Below are 18022 nucleotides of genomic sequence, written 5' to 3' on the forward strand. Positions count from 1 at the left end.
AGGCTGTGTGTCTAAAGAATCCTGTCTGACAAAGAAAACCCAGAAAGGAGGAGATTGTGGATTTGTGCCATTAAACATGCCTCTGTCCCCAGGGAGGGCAAACAACGACCGCTGTCAGAGTCCACATGAATTTGCAGTAAACACTTGATCAAAGTTTTGATAAGATTTATGTTATGCGATATTATGTTAACTTAACAATATGATACTGACTTGTCGTTACTGCCCTACAACAGTGACCACAATGACCCTGAAACTAACTTAAACGCATGGATTAATGTTAGAGAGCTCAGGTCAGTTGATTACTGCTCACCTTTGTTTTTGACAATGAAGAATTCCTTGTCCTTCACCTCCCAAATGGCAGCATTACTGACCCATTCAGATCAAAAATATATGTAACTGTCTGTACTTTTGTATGGGTTCATCCTGGTGGCAGTGTGAGGTGAGGGATTCTCCACAAGATAGATATAAACATTGCCAAAGTGGAGCTCTGGCAGGGACTTGATGGTTTTTAGTGACTCAAATACAGATGCAGGTGCTGCATATGGATCGCAAGTGCCTACAACTTTAAATTTGTTTTCATATCTTTGTTTTTATTTAATTAGGAGGGGATCCAAAGATTCATGGCTCCAAACAGGGAAATTTTACCGGGTTGTGCTGCATCTCTATGGAGAGTCCTGTGTGAGCTGCTGTGTTGGCCCACTGTTCTGGCCTCCAGGTTACCACGCTTGTGGCTGAAAACTACTAATTGGTAAATTGATCACTTAACCAGAGTCTTTAAAACAGTCTCATTAATGTTATTTTTGTTATTAATGTTTTCTTTATGCTCTGATTATGTGAACTAACAGAGCACTTGAATATTTTACTTTTTATCATCAGCACCAAACAGCATTGATGCAGAAAACAAGCAGAAAACAACAGAAAAGACATCCCTGACAATGAAACGTGGACCACCCGGGGCAATTGGCCCCCTTTGCTATGAAAAACAGGGTCAACTGTTGTCTAACTAACCAGTGCAAATGCAAATGGAAGCACAAACAGCAGAAGACAGCAATGAGATCACTGCTGGAAAGCAAGATTAATGCTGCTGAACGTGCCTGGAGCTGTTCTCACTAAATAAGCTCCCACATACCTCCAGAATAGCAGAGCTGTTGAAGTTGACATCAAGTGGGTCATCTGTTACGCTGTCTATCCAGGGGTCTGGAGGGGGGAGGATGGACGGGTCAAAGCCCACATCCTCATAGTCATCAGAGGCACAGGCGTGGTAGTGGTTCCCTGAGCCCTGGATGCTGACGGTGGAGGTGGCGGCATCACGGGAGTATTGCCGAGAGATGGCACCAGATGACAGGACTTCCATGTCAGTGTCCGGGGAGTCTAGAGGGGTGTCCAGCAGGTCCGGCATGTCCAGATCTGCCTGGATTGAACAATGGAGACATCTCAATAATGGACTGAAAAAGGAAACGGTTGTTTGAGTGTTGCAGGTCTGTAAAGTCTTTGTCTGACCACTAGAGTTTCACTCGCTTATTGAATCCACTCAAGTAGATCCAAGCTGACTATGTGCTCTGATCTGGAGGTGTGTGATAACTGCTACACTGATGATACTCTGCTGTATGTGCCTGTAAAGGCAGATGATCACTCTGATATTAGAAAATTACAAGCTTGCTTGCTTGGCTTCTGTGATAAACAGAAAGTCATACAACTTTCTCCTTCTAAATTCAGAAAAAATACAGAGATGCTTGTCACTGGCCCTGCTTCGCACAGGCATGAATTAGTTCACTAAATCCTCACAACTATGTGATCTTTCAAACACTGACAGCCAAAAATATTAGTGTTTCTTTTGACATGTTTGGGTAGGTTTTGCATGGTTGATTTTGGATTAATGGATTTGGATTTGGCCCCCTTCTGACCTCACCTTCATAAACACAGTCTAAAAAACTTTAAAAGAAAAATGTGTCCATCACAAAAGCCGTTTCAAGGGATCTCTCAAGAGTTGCCACAATGAGGGAAATGTGTCATGTCTGCTCAGAAAGAAAAGGTCATCTTTGAGGTTGTGTTGTATCTACTATCAAGGACTTCAGTGAAATATCCTCATTCTTTAAATGTTATGAAAAGACCCATACAGAGGTTAACTCGCAAAAATAAGAAGAGACACGGAGATGCTACATTCCTGAAATTACATTAGTGGAAAGATATTTTAGATCAGGGGTGCCCACACTTTTTCGGCTTGCGAGTTACTCTTAAAATGACCAAGTCAAAATGATCTACCTACATTAAAAATGAGGAGGCAGACTCACAGCCCAGTCCACCCACCCCGAAAATGATCAAGACAGCAGCAGCACCCCCAGATTGTGACCCCCGGGACCGGGACATCAGCTGTGCACCTGCAACTCAAGCTAACGTCCCAGGTAAAAATGCTAGTATTTCAGAGGCACCGCATCAAACAACTAGCTTCACATTTCCGGGAAGGTCATTTGGTAAAGAAACGTTTTGTCGGTCATTCAGTGCGAGCTGGTTTAGCAAATGGAGATGGCTCCATTATATTGAGGACGGCGATCGCGTTGTTTGTTTCATGTTCATGGAGATGTTTTGGACAGTCTGGACATTGGCAGCCTAATGAGGAGCTTCATCAGCGCCAACCCGGAGAGGAAAGCCACATTTGGAGTTGTGTGACGCCGGTCAGACACTTTTCTTTTCTAATGCTGCCGCCGCGCAGCACACGGCGCCTTTACACACAGAGTTCAGCACCACAGTGACATGGACAGCAGCCGTGACAAATTGTTTATGGTTGACAAGGTGATTGGCACCATGGACAGTTATACAAATAGATTTTTGCAGTCTTAATTACTGTGCGGGTATTTTTTTAATCATTATTATGAATGCAGGGAGTTGCGAGTGCAGCGCAGAGCTTTTTTTTCTCAGCCTCCCCCTGCTGAGAATATGTTCCCGCGGCTACGTCTCACACTGGCTGCCCTGTACGTCAGTCAAGTGGCAAATGCCATACTGGGGATGGATGATAGGCTAACATCTAATTTTCTTGTTGAATGGCATGCGATCTACCCACACTACCTTTGCGATCGACCAGTCGATCACGATCGACGTATTGGGCACCCCTGTTTTAGAGAATGATCAGAGACTGAAAACCTCTGCCAAGGCTGCACAGTTCTCAGGTGGTTAAAGGGAAAAATAGCAGTCTTAAATGCCCCATAAAACAATATCAATAAATGTGTGGTCTATGTCTAAAAGACAAATGTTGGACCTGAATTCACACCAGAAACTAACCCTTTGTTCATTGTCCCACGGCCAAATTTACACTGAATTTCATTTGAAATCTTTTTTTGAAATATTTTGTTGACGAATAAAGTGTGTGATAACAACTTGATAACAAAGCAGCAGTAGTGGAAGCTTACCTGTACAGCTGCTGTCACACTGTTGGAGCGCTGGAACCGACGATACCTGAAGAGGAAGACAAACAGTAAATACTAAACACCATCTCTGCTTCCAGATTAAAGATTTAAAGTTATTTGAATTTCAATTTTTATGATGTCTGTGAAGATTCTCATTCATCCAGGTTATGACATTCATAGAAGGGTCATTATAGGCAACTGAACTTGGTTAGGTTCTTCAAGACGTTTCGCCTCTCATCCAAGAGGCTTCTTCAGTTTTAACTGACTAGTGGGCAGTTCTAGGTATTTAACATCCAAACAGTAAGGTTAAATACCTGAAACTCCCCACTAGCCGGTTAGAACTGAAGAAGTCTCTTGGATGAGAGGCAAAACGTCCAACAAGTCCAGTTGCCAACAATAACACTTCACCAAAAGTTTGAAGGATTGTGTTGGGGACATAGAATTGGGTCGTGGTTGAAGCCTCCATTATTGAAGTGGCTGCTCAGAGATGTGGTCAGAAGGTTGTCTGTGCTTGTTGGGGTAGTAACCTGATGACTGGCTAATTCTGTAATCATGGAATATCCTGGGTGTTCCCAAAAAAGATTGTTTGTTGACCAAAATGTTGTTCTGGCAAACTACCAGACATCTCAGGAAGGGGTATCAGGGATTGGCTCAGGCTGTGTTCAGCAGGAGAGGAGAACTGCAGACTGCAGGATATTGTCAGGAAGTGGAAAGAGTACTTTAAGGACTTTTTGAACCCAACCAACATGACTCCAGAAAAGCCTGAACAATAGCCCTGCCTACGGGTGATTTTCATTCAGTAAATTCGTCTCCCCACTTAATTCCTCTTAGCTCCTACCAGCGAGGATGTGAGAGAGAGATGCAAGGTAGAGACATGAGGACAGAGGAGACAAAGCTGTGTGATGAAAAATTCTCAGTTCCTTGTAGCATCAGTCTGAAGCGACGTCAGTTACTGATGAAAAGCTGTCAGACTGACTGGTACGAGTGTCCAAAGAAACACTAAGAACAATTCCAACAGCTGACAGTCTTCATTTAGATCTGTAAACTGTTTAAAATAGATTAAATAGAGTCTTACTAATGTTGATTTTAATCATCATTTAATATTCCTTTTAAATATTCTCATTTATACAGGCTATGGATCAGTGTTATTTGTTTATTTATGTATTTATTTACTTGCATTATTGTTATCTGCACAATAATACACACACATCTGTTCGAGAATATGTGTGGTGATTTTATTGTGAAATAAAATCAAACAAAAGACAATCTGCTGCTCTGTGTGATGCCTCTTTGCAATGAAATGATAAGTGTTAGATGCTGGCACACAAGATGATGGTGCATTACATCACTTCTCATCATGTAACTGTGTTTTTTTATTATATACAGATCCCTATGACACTACAAAGTAAGCATACACCACAGGTATTTCCCCAATTAGTCCATTAAAAAGTGTGTGACAGTGATCCTACAGTAATAAGCTCTGAATCGTCATTGTACCAGAAGCCTTTTTTCATCCTGTTTCTATCCGTTTGTGTCATTTTTCAGAACAGGTGGCAATCTGCAGTCTAAAATCACTAATAATGCTTACAATCTGTTATTTCTTCATACACTCTTTGTGGCACCAAAGCACATAAATATTCACATCAGAATAATTTAAGTGCTGCAGAAACTTCTTTCAGTCACTGCACTTTGATTTCCTTGTGTGACTCTTGATGATGCAGTATGTAAATTGCCCAAACTGTTCAATCAACATCGCTCCTCTTGATAAAAGACTTCTGCGTAGGATACACTGTTGTGTCCTCACTCTGAGCTCCTCCAGAAGCCTCCTCTCTCCTCGCTCCTTGGCTCCTCCAGGTGCATTTAAAGAACTGGAAGATTCTTCATGATGGTGGACCAGAAATGACTTCTGGTTTGAGGGAAGAGAGAGGAGGTGTGGAGGCATAATTCATGGGAATGAAAAGCACCCCATGTCTCTGGTATGTAACCCTAACCCCAACCCTAACCAGGATGCTGCGGGAGGATGGGGCAGCATGGCTGTTCCATTCTGTCTTTATATAACCGGATGGAGAGCTGTGTCTGCATCCTTAACAGGAAGTCCAACATGTTTGTCTGCTTTGTCAAGCTCAGAATCCCTTGTTTGCTTTTTGCAGATGATGTGGGTCTGTTGGTTTTATCAGACAAACCTCTTTAGTGCACACTGGGGTGGTTTGGGGCAAAATGCGAAGCAGTCAGGTTGACCGGTGGATTCCACTGGGCACAGCATGTCCGTGCCACAGTTTAGATCCTTCCTCCACACAGCTGCATGCCTGTTTCAGAAGTGGACCATTTTGCCCAGCTGATTATGTTGACTTGCTCAGGTTCTTTTATGTCTGTCTTTATGATCACAACTTTGCACAGGGTCTATTATTTTTTGAAACTGACTATATTCTCTCTTTTTTTCTATGTCTGACTTCCTGCCTGCTCAATCTGCTCTGTGCAGATTGACGCTGCATCCATCAAAAACAGACTCAACTGCTGTTTGATAGCACTGTTGGTGAAATCACAAACATTGTGTAGGATGAACACGATCAGCTCTGGTTAACAGCACAGCTATACCGTGATGCAGCTGTGCCTGCTGGAATCTAATCTGAGAGCCAGCACCACTGGCTCTAAGGCAATGATTCTCTGCTGGAAAATGACGGATTGCTCCCTCTGGGTTAGGAGTGGGTTGTTGCCCCAAGAGAAGTAGATCAAGTTCCCCGGGGTAAAAGTGAGGGTGAGGGTAAAATGGAGCAGATTGGTGCAGCATCAGAAGTAATGCAGGCATTGTACTGGACTGTTGTGGTGAAAAGAGAAGAAGCTCTTGAGTTGCCAGTCAATGTACATCATATTACTCACCTATGATCATGAGCTTTGAGAGGTGAGTGAAAGAACGAGACTGTGAACACAAGCTGCTAAATGAGTTTCCTCCAGAGGGTGGCAATCTACGGTAAAGAGCACAGATATCCGGAGAAAGCTGGGTGTAGAGCTGCTGCTTCTTTGAGTAAAAAATAGCCACTTCAGGCGGCTCAGGCATCTGATAAGATTGGCTGCTGGGGGTTTTCCAGACCTAGAACATGCTGGAGAGATAATATATCTCATGTCTTGGGAATACCTTCAGATCTTCCAGGACGAGCTGGAAAATGTTGCTGGGAAGTGGACATTTGGACTACCTTGCTTAGCCCACCAACCAGGCCGTGGATAGGAAGTGGAAAAATGAATATGTGCATACTCAACCCAGGACACAGACTTAGTCCCTCCAACCCCAGTGTCCTTTTTATATAGGCACAAATATCTGTGTGGGTTTTTCACACATAGAGTAACAAAATCCCACACAGCGTTCACATGTCCTAGCGTTCCATTAGGCAGAGTGACTGTCACTGCCTTCCACATTACTGAATCAGCTGTCAGTCTGACAACACTGTATAATGTGACATTCTGTTTCTCTGTCTGTATAAAACTATCTCTGTCAGTATGAACCTCTGTCAAAGTTGGGTTTCTTTGCTGATTCTACATAGAAGTGAATATTAATCAACAGAGCACTGTTGTGAAATGACCCTTGAGCTACTTATCAAGGCATTGCTCTTTGGTGACTCCTCCAGTCAACACAACAAAATTAACACATTTAACTAGAAGCAAATCATTACCATATCAGTCTTTTTGGGCTTAGAATAACTACACTAAAATCTAACTTGTAGTGGATTGAGTTTAGAAACAGTCCTGCCTGATGTCTGTATGCACTTCTGTCATTTAATTCTTTTATGTTCAACATGAAACAATACAGCTTTTGAAGCATACACTCATTGTTGAATTAATCAGGTCACTCACTGCAGTTCAATACAACAGCTCTGCAATAAAATCTCCTTTCATGAAGGCCACAATGCTCGGTCCCTGCCGACACTGTTCCTGAGAGGTGCTGATTCAGTTCTATGGAAGCTGTAGTCTGTGGACTGTTATGTTTGTTCCGCCCTCATTACAAAAAATCTACCCCTATGAACTTTAGAGCCCCAGACACCCAAAACTGCATCTATTTTTTCATGGTTTTCACCATTTGTGCTTAGACATTTGTCAATACCGTAATGTAATGTTGCAGAAAGAACAAACATTTATTTAGTACGTTTTTCTTTTTTAATTTTTATAAACTTAAAATGTATTTTCACCAAGCATCATTATAAACACTGACATAATTAAAGAAATAGGGGATTTCATGATTTTGTCTGCCCAATGGAAAGTTTAGACAGCAACATTCTATGTCACTTGTGTCATATTCATGACATCTTGTGTTATATGGACACAAAGTTAATGGTAAATGGTAATAACGTAACCTCTGACAATAACCTCTTTTTAGATTTGCTGGATTACATGGTGGTCTCACTCTGTACTGGACCAGTTTACAAAACTGTTGTTCCCATCAGTCACTTAGACACAAAAACATGGAAATTAAACTTCAGATTGGATAATACTTAAGTTACACAACACAAGTTCTTTACCGCGACACCTAAAACAATTGCAGGACAGATGTTGCCGAAACAACCTATTTTGGAGATAAATGGCAGCTAGCAAAGTCTGCTAAGCTAGCTTTAATTCTTAGCACCTAATATACATCAATTAAATAGTAATATGAATTTATTTTTAAAATGTAGTTCAAAACTAAGCTGTTTGTTAAGGATACACAGGAGAAATGATGAGCTTTGCCTTGATTTCCTTGCGGCTAAACATGTTCTCACTGCAAACTTCTGTTTCCAAAAGACATAGATCTGTTTGGCTTTGAAAAAACTTTTACATTGGAATTTGTTCAGGCTCATGGTGAGGACATAAAAGTGCACTGTAATTTTATTAACTCATTTTACATATCTGAACATTGAGACCACAGTTTGGGGACATGAACAAAAGTGTTGCTTCATTAAATTACATCATTTAGAAATTATTTTTCATGTCAATGTGTTTAATAACACTATGTATTTATGAGGGCTTCAAGCAACAATTATTTTCATGATTGATTCATTTTCTCCATTACTTTTTTGATCTATAAAATTACAGAAAAGGGCAAAAAATGTTGATCAGTATGAATTGGCTACAAAAAACATTGGACCTTCTCTAAAACGTGTTCCACAAAAACTGAACATTTCAACCTTCATAAAGGTGTCAGCCCCAGCTCAGTATATCAATAACTCCCCACAGTCATGAGCTTTGAGTTGCGACCACAAAAATAAGGACAGGGCAATGAGATCAGAGCAGAGACTAAACATGCTGCTACTCTGAAGTGGAGGTCAGTTGAGGCAGTTCAGGCTGTATATGCTGGGTACATCTAACAGAGAAAGGACCTCTGGGCACACCCAGAACACGCCAGAGGGACCACATGTCCCATCTACCCTGGGAATGTTTTCAGCTTGCCCAGAGCTGGGATGTGGAGGAGCTGGTTTAGGAGAAGGATGTCAGGAATGTCTCACTTTGCTCTCACTGTAACCCAGACTCAAACACAGGCTAGACGGCCTGATGTTTTTATATGCACTAAGCCACCAATTATCTTTTATAGTTTGCATTTATTACAGTCTTTGACATTATTGTAGAGAAGCTTGAACAGACAGGGGTCTGACAAACCTGTACTGACTGTCTAGAAGTCAGTGTGACTGTCCTGAGCTGCAGTTATTACGGTTTATAGCAGAGGATAACCTTGGCAGATGAGTGTGTGGGCGTTTGTTTGTGACCAGAGAGAGAAATAATTACACGACAGCCGGAAGTGACTCAGCTCAGATTCGACTCAATTCTAAAATCAAAGTCTGACGGAAAAAATGGCACCAGGAACAAACTCAACACATCATCGAATCGGATTACTGTTCAAAAATATGTGACTAACTAAAAACACAGACTAGAAGCCAGTGATGTGATCTTTTACACAGTGTTCTTCTGAGTGTAAAATTCAGCAGAACATGTTAGAACATAAGCATGTACCTTGGCTTCCACAGTTTTGTGCATAGCTGTACTTTTCTCCGGTGTGTACTCAGAGTAAGCTCATCTTATCACCACAGCAGATGTGTCAGGATTTAGAGGTTAGAGTTGATCTGGTTTAGAGCACCCACTACACACAGATCATGAGTAGTGTGTGTCACCCATTCTTGAAAACTGAGACAAATCCTGTCCTGCCAAAACAAAAACACTTTAAACCGTATAAAGAAAACATTGTTAAAATGTATTCTTTAAGAATTTATATATATTAAATATATCTCATTCATACAATGTTGGTTTGCTTTCATTTTTTTGAAATTTTAATTTTGCTCTGTGCCAAAAAACAGCCTTGTCCCTTGACAGGAAGTCTAATTGACAAATTATTTCAATAAAATTTATATGAGAGTCTCAACAATCTCATGTCAACTCCATGGCCCTGCTAAATCAAAGCTAAATAAGAATTATGGTTAAAAAATGTGTATTTTGATTAACATTAAGAGACTCTGAGACACTTTAAATAATAAATTAGCTGCTCACTATGACGATACTGTGAAATGAAAAACATTCTGTCATCTCAACACTATTAAATGGAGACGTCAAATCTGTGATCTGACGTCTACATTTAATAGAAAATGTAATCACTTGGAGGTTGGCCCATTACAAGGTTTAATAGCCAACAGCCAATATATTTTCCAGCATAATTTAACAGTGAAAATCATACACTTTTATCCCACTTCTAAAGAATGGTACACATATTAAATGGTCCAATAAGTACTGAATAAAAGGTCCATAAAAGAAAAATGTGTGTGCAAGGGGTGTGCGATACTGCAAAATTTGGTAGTAAATACAGGGCCAGTATTGCTGATACCGATACTTTTTACTTAGAAAAGCAGCTTATCTACTTTTGTGTAGGGGAGAGCAATGCATCATAGTTTATGAAGTGAATGCATCATCAATGTGTAAACTTGAATGAAAATTGAACATTTTTATTTTCATGATCATTGAATGAATTTGTGATTTTTCCTTTAATTAGTTGATCATGATTATGATCATAATAAAACACAGGACAAAGATTTTAGGCAAATAAAAAATACTTTGTATTAACTAACTCAATATTTCCAATTTCATCAACAAACTCAATTTGCAAACATGAAATCTGCACAAAATTATTACTGGAGAACCGAGCACTGAGAAATGTTTTAAATTTAAATTTTACTTTTTCAGTACGACCCTCAAACCCCCAAAGCCCTCCTGTGTCCAAGGAATTATTCCCTGAGGTCCCCTATTGGGCCCTGTCCCCATGTTGAGAACTACAGATTTATAGGTTTTTGTTCAGAAATGATAACATGTTTGCATTTTTCCCTTTTATTACACTTCTTGTCTGACTTAACTGTCCTGCCTTTGAGAAAATTCATTCAGCTTGCAGTATTTGTCTGCAGCTGTAAAATAACTCTAAACGGTGCTCCTCTTCCTCTCTGCCATCATATAGTCAGCAGCGCACTGCTGAGGCGTGTATCTCCACGCCGGCAACAACTGACAGCATAGGAGGGGAGGAGGGGGAGGGGCAAAGTGAGAGGAGCGAAGTGAGAGGAGCGGTGTTTGCACAACCACTATGATGTAACAGGAGGTGTGTACTGAACGTAGAGAGGAGAAACTAAAACTTAAGTATTGATCTCATCACGCAAGAATTGATCAATACCGATACCATCGATATTTAAGATTGATCCGCCCACCACTAGTGTGTGCCTCACCCTCTGTCATCCTCCACTTGCACCCCTACAGAGGTGAACTTGGACGGGTCCTCTGGATCTGGAATCTCCTCTGGTCCATCCACCTAAGGGAGACAGACAGCATAAATCTCTAGTAACATTAAACCATAGTATTTCAGAAAATTCTTTTTTTGTCTTCTTTTTGTTTGTAAAGGGGGCCTGAGAGTACCAACTACAACTAATTAAAACTAGCATAACCTGATAAGAAAGACAGTACTGATAACCCTAACCCTAACCCAAAGAAGAAAGCACATGACAGATGGTCCGAAAATGAATATTGATGCCCGTCCATCACTTTATATGGAGTCATCATTGTTGTATAGTCTTGCACAGTGATGTGTAATTTGACTAATCTCCACATGTCTTTGAACCGCAATGAAAACACAGAGAGCACAGGACTGAAGGAACCTTTTAGTTCCTTGAAAGTAGTTTGATACTTTGGTCCGTCCACATCCACTGCTGTCTCAGAAATACCTGGATGCCTATGGAGAGACATTTGCCCTTCCTGAGTGCTTCTTTCCTGTAGTCATCCCGGTGGTCTTCAACTACTGGCATCCTGCTCAAGATGGGGGTGGGGGTGCTGACTGTCATGGTGCTGTTACTGACATGTTGACTGGCTGGTCCATGAACCTGCACAGTGAAAACATTGTGAGTATTCAGAAAAGCTTAAAAAAAAACTGCTTTTACAAAAAGTTTACTGAACAGTATAACAGCACCGACCTGTGCGTTAGCAGCCTCGATGGCAGCTGTCAAGGCCTTCATGCTGTCAATGCTTTCTGTTGAGTTACTGAGCCCTGATTGGATGGTCATGTCACCTCTGGGTCCCTCCTCTTCCATGTATGCGTCCTGGGTAGTTTGAGAAAACATGGGACATTGCTTTCAAGACAAATTATTATTGTGAGCGTTTTAGGTGAAAACAAAGAAAAAACACTGCCGGCTGATTGATGCCAGAACAGCTAACATTATTATTGTGTTGCGATGCATCATAGTTGGAGTATGAAACACATTAAGACACAGAAATGGCTCATTTTGTGTGTAAATATTATTTATTTATTCATGAATTCATCCATGTATTTATGTGTTGGCTGAGACCTCTGTTAGCATCTGCTTTGCTGACGTCCTCGTAGCATTAGCCACCCCAGCTGCTCTGTGACAACACTGTGTACGGCCACTGTGTGACTAAATAAAGTCAATAAAACACATGAGACCTGAAGTACTTTAAAGTTGTACAGAGAAACTCTTCTATAGAGAAAGTAAAAATTGTCTGTAGTCTAAAAATATCAACAGATAAATAATGCTGGGGTGAAATTTGTAGAACTGTAACAATTACTCGATTATTAAATTAATTGTCAACTTTTGATAATTGATTAATCTGTTTTAGTAATTTTTTAAGAAAAAGAGTAACAAATTCTTTGATTCAAGCTTCTTCAGTGTCAATATTTTCTGGCTTCTTTTCTCCTTTGACAGTAAACTGAATATCTTTGGGTTGTGGATAAAACAAGACCTTTGAGGATGCTGTCTTAGGCTTTGGAAAACACTGATTGACATTTTTCACACTTTTCTGACATTTTAAAAGAAACACCTCTTAACTGATTGATCAAGAGGATAACTGACCAATTGATCGACCATGAAAAGAATCGTTAATTGCGGCCCTAGAAATCTGCCTCCTCTAAAGAGTCACTTAACACTAAATCAACTTTGAGTTAGTAAAGTACATGCAGAATGACTTTATTAAGTCAGTGTCTCCACCTTCACTGATGTTCAGAACAGTGGTTTGGAGCAACTTGTTTGAATGAAGAATGAGTCCTGGATTACACAACATATTATAACTACCATCACCAAGAGAACTGCTTTAATGCATCATAATAGATTATAAAGGCTAAGCTAAATGGAATGATGTCTTAAAAATATCAGTAGTACTCTAGAGCATGACTTTGTGAGCGTTAAGTAAAGTGACATTACTGTTTATAGATATTAGCAATTGTATGATACTATAAGAAAACTTATGAAGACACATGAGTAGTATTTGCTGCCAAGGGTCAAATCTTTATTTCTCAAAACATTTAACTTTAATTAAAACAGACTGTCACCATCACACCAAAAACAGTGGCCAAGAGTACAAGACTGGGTTAGGATTGGGGTCAGTCTCTGAGGACAGGAGTGAATGTGCAGAGTTGTGGTTAATATATTGTGTAATAGTGTGTGAAAATGAAAGTGTATGGGTGGAAGTAGTATTGCCCTTGTATTGAGTCTCAGCATGAATGTGAGGGATGTGGGTGACTAATTTTTAGTTTTATCATCTGAAGCTGATGTTTTGCACATGTGACCTATTTAATGTTTCTATTTGTTAGGCTTAGGCAGTATCAAGGTATTATGGTGTACCAAGGTATTTAGAAATCCTGAAGGTATGATTTTCAATACCATCATTATGAATAAACCTGAAACACTGAAGTTGCTGCATTAATAGGGAACTTAGCGAACAGAAGAATTATTTGGATGTAGAAGAGAAATAATTGGCTGATTATTTCTGCTCTATAGCCTGTGTCTCCTTGCTTAATAATTAAATATAACTAGATGTGGAATCATAAAAATATTGCCACATTTAACTTTATTTTGACATGACTTCTTCCAACTATGAAAGCATGTTATCAGCCACATGATATGTCTATAAATTATCTCCGTTCATCCAAATGATGTGTTGGTATCTGTGGCAACAAGTGCCATGGGGCCCTTTAGCAAGAATCTATGGAATAAGCGTGCTCATTTCCTCTGTATTCATTAATCTATGAGCCATAAGTATTTAAACCCGGCCAGAGGGTCATTCTGACCTTTGACTTCCAAACTGCAATATCTCTCATGATAAATACCAGACTAACAGATTAATGCATTTATCCTGTTAGTTTTTTAAACCTGAAATAACACGAACATGTAAATTTTGTAAAATCTATTTAAATATTTATCAATATAGATTGCATTGCATGCAGTAAACTGTAATGACTGAATATATTCTCAGTAGTATTTTTCTGTAGGATAATAACCATCAGTGATCTGATTCAAATTTTAGATCCATATAGAATTACTCAGAGTGAGAAACAGTTAATATATTTTATAAGATTATTAACATGAGTACAAAAATAAAACAAAAAAATAAAAAATAAAAAAATGGAAACATTGCCGTTTGTAAAAGTGATAAAACTGTACCTGGTCTCCCCTACTTAATTGTTAATCGAGTCTAATTAATTAATTATTTGTATTCCAATGTTGAGAAATTAAAAAAGGAGATCACTTGTGCAGTTTTACTGACAGATACAATGATAGTTGCTAAGCAACCAAGATGTATCTTCAATTGTGCACAAAGCAACAATATCACAGTAGCAATTGCTGTGTGGTCAGTATAACTGCCTGTGGCTAAAATAGATCAAAATGATCACATTTTCTTTGCCTTTTGTGTAATTTATAAAAAGACACATTTAAAATGAAAATATAGACATTTTTTTGGAAAAGTCAGGTAGCAGCAGCATTTTATTTTTTAATTCAACAAAGTTATTGCACATATACATTTAAAAACTGTCATAAAGACTGCCTTGGCTGTTCTAGTGATAACTGCATGTAAGACACAAAGCACTGTAAGATAGACAATGTCATATATGTTAGAATGACTTCTATCACCAGCTTTTAAGAATTTGTTTTTTCATGTAAATAATATCATATCGTGTGAAATATAAAAAAAGGTATGAAGTTATGAAAAAATAAACACAGGCCAAGCCTACAATTTATTGTTTTTATACATTAATGTCTGGTTTGAGGCGGCATTTTCCCTCTATCCAAGACAAATGTCTCCTTAGGGAGACAAATGTAATGGAGTTCAAAACTTTTCTGATAACAAGGTCCACTGAGTTTAAAGTGAGACGGTGTGATCTTTGCTGAACAGTGGCCACAGTGGACTGACTCAGTGATGTCAGTAACACACCGCAGTCTGCTAACATCATAAACTACTGCTCATATCAGAAGTAAAGATGCAATAATCAAACCCCTGAGTGTGTTCAACTGAAACGCTGTCATTGATTATGAATTAAACTTTGTTTATTATTATTTTGAAAGCAAGTTTGAGTTTTGGTTAACTAACATTATCAGTGTTTTTTTTGTTTTTTTTTACCTATTACTGATGTTCTAAGGAAATCTGTCAGTGTCTGTCTTGTGATTTTACAGAGTAATTTTGGTACTTTTCAACCTGAAATCTATTTTCTATTTTATGCTTTTGTGACTAAGTGACAAAGGGGGAGAACAAGCTTTGGAACTGGTCCAGTGATGAGTGAGAGAGCTGCAGCCTTCAGCCATAAAACAGGCTCCACTGTAATCCTTATGGGCAATTGTGGCCAGTCAAAGTGTTTGTTTTACCACTGAAGGCTCGGGTTATTCTAAGTGTCTGACAACATTATGGAAAGGATCCCTACAGAGACAGAGCTCAAAGAGATCATTTTGTTTAACCAGAAACAGTTGTTTTATCACTGTATTCAGAACCACCAGACTCCATTTACAGAAACTAAAACTCAACAAAACCATATTCACTCATCTTTCAACTCTTCTAACAATCACTAACTCTGATTTAGTTGAAATAAGCTTGCTCAGGGATGGAGTCATCTACCCAGAGGTCAAACTGGACTCAAATGACCAAACAGCTTTTCGTATTTTCTTCTTTTATTTTGAAGTTGCATCAGTTTCGTTTGACACTTAATTTTGACAGTTCCTTTAGTTCAACCAGTTTCACTTGCCATTAGCCATCAGCCATTAGGTGAAAGACAGGCTGTCTCTCTGGCTTTTGTAGATGTCTTTGCTCTGCACAGGTGCACCACAGGTCACAAACGAGCGAGCAAACATCCTCTCTTTCTGTCAGTGTCCATATTTTCACTTCTGGTCTTTTGCTGCTGAGGGTGTGTGCTGCTTTTTATGGTCCGGCCGGGCAGCACACAGGGTCATCATGTGCTAGTTCCTTCCAGATCACTTTATTTCATTCATACAGTCCATATCCTAGGTTCCATGAATTTTAGGAATTACAGTTTGACTTGACAAAGTTCTTAATTCACAGAGTTAGATGTAAAAAAGGGGAACTGAGAAGGAGGTCGGACATCAGAGAAGAAGTGGGGAGAAACAGTGTGTATAACCAGAATATTTTCACATCTAACTTATTTTTATTTCAACCAAATGAGAGTTGGCGATTGTACGAGGAGTGGAAAGACGAACCAAGATGGTTTTATTTTGTTTCTGTTGAGTCTGAAGGAAGAGTGTTTTAAATCAGAGTTTCATAAACGTTTTTTCCTAGGGACCCACTTTTGAAGAATGATAACCCACAGTAGACCTTATTAAGAAATCTTAATTTGTACATAAATGAATGTTCCATTTCTGCATCACCTTATATTATCTTGTCTTGTACTGCAATAATTAATAAACTGTTAAATTAAACGCCAAATATTTTCATAATCAATTAATCAGTTTGAGTAACTTTTAAAGAAAAAAAAAGTCAAAATTCTATGATTTCAATTCTTCAGTGTGAATATTTTCTGGTTTCTTTACTCCTCTCTGACAGTAAACTGAATATGTTTGTCAGACAAAAAAAGAAACACTGATCATTATTTTCGGATGTTTTATGGACCAAACAACTAATCAATTAGTGGAAGAATTATTACCACATCAATATTTGTCACCATTTTTCACCAACAACTGACTGATCAATCATGAATATAATGTACAGATTGATTGACAGTAAATTATTTGCAGTCCTAATCTTGATGCATGTTATTGCTTATATACTTTAGAATGAGAAATAAATGCATTTAGTCTGAGTTAAGAGGACATCTCAATGGTTTTATTTCCTCTCATCAGGAAAATGATATAGAACATTTTAAACTACTGAATTATACAGTAAGAATACAATGAAGATTAGTACATTTCTTCCATAGTCTTTTTATTTATTTGTCGACCAAAATAAAATCACCTGTGGCCCACCTGTAGGTCCTGACCCAGTGTTTGGAGATGACTGTTTTAAATGATAAAATTAATGTTTCTGTAAATGGAGTCTGGTGGCTTTGAACAGAACAATTTATTAGTGGTTTCAGGTTAAACAAAAGGGTCTTTTTTAAAAAAGCACTTTGATGGTGTGTAGTTGCCTGGAGGAATTATGTGGCAGCCTGTTTCACAGCTGACAGCCACAGCAGTCTCCCTCAGTACTGCACCAGTTTCAAAAATTGTTGTCCCCATTAGTCATTTAGACTCAAAAAATTGGAAAATAAGGTTCTGGTTCAAAAATACCAAACTTACCCTTTAACATAACCTTGTGTTATGGCAGTTTTCTTGGAAGAGAACACCATCATCTTGGTGAAGTGTCTGTACCTCCAGATCTGAGGCTGTTCTTCTTTCCTGTCCAAACAACCTAAGCATTACAAAGTATGTGCTTCCATGTGTGACTCAGCCTCAAGGCAGCTTACCTTTTATCAATAATGTACATTATTTCAAGGATAGATGTTGTGTACCTACATGAGTGGCAGATTAAACCGGTGTGTAGTCTTTGTGCAGTACCTGTGCGGACTCTGTGCTGCTCTGGGCTGTGATGGAGATGTAGGGTTTGGAGGCTGTGGAGCAGGTGGAGGTCCGGGGCGGCACCGGTGGAGGGGTTTTCTTATAGGTGGTGATGCAAGATGAAACTGTAAAGAATGAGAGAGAAGAGAAGAAGCAGGAGAGGAAATAAGATTAGTTGAACCAGCTGTTACTGCACCCAGCTGCTCAACAAACAGCTGTACAACCTTAACATCTTGGTTTCTAATTGTACAGGTGTTGACACATGAGATTTTTCAAAAATTGAATTTTACTCAAGACACATGAAATGTACACTGC

General features: G+C 39.1%; 1 protein-coding gene across 1 annotated transcript in view; it reads right to left on the bottom strand.

The window, feature by feature from the left end:
* Positions 1-18022, bottom strand: part of LOC146318455 (disks large-associated protein 1-like) — a 99032-nt gene that overhangs the window by 10916 nt on the left and 70094 nt on the right. Inside the window, exons 5-10 of the mRNA XM_084732732.1 lie at positions 17708-17832; positions 11855-11980; positions 11609-11764; positions 11117-11199; positions 3405-3450; positions 1130-1411 (exon numbers count right to left, since the gene is read on the bottom strand). Of these exons, the coding sequence (XP_084588858.1) occupies positions 1130-1411; positions 3405-3450; positions 11117-11199; positions 11609-11764; positions 11855-11980; positions 17708-17832 (818 nt within the window). The remainder of the gene's footprint in view (positions 1-1129; positions 1412-3404; positions 3451-11116; positions 11200-11608; positions 11765-11854; positions 11981-17707; positions 17833-18022) is intronic.

Source organism: Lutjanus erythropterus, chromosome 12 (genome assembly GCF_056507025.1).
Source record: "Lutjanus erythropterus isolate fLutEry1 chromosome 12, fLutEry1.hap2, whole genome shotgun sequence".
In the NCBI taxonomy this organism is placed as follows: domain Eukaryota; kingdom Metazoa; phylum Chordata; class Actinopteri; order Lutjaniformes; family Lutjanidae; genus Lutjanus; species Lutjanus erythropterus.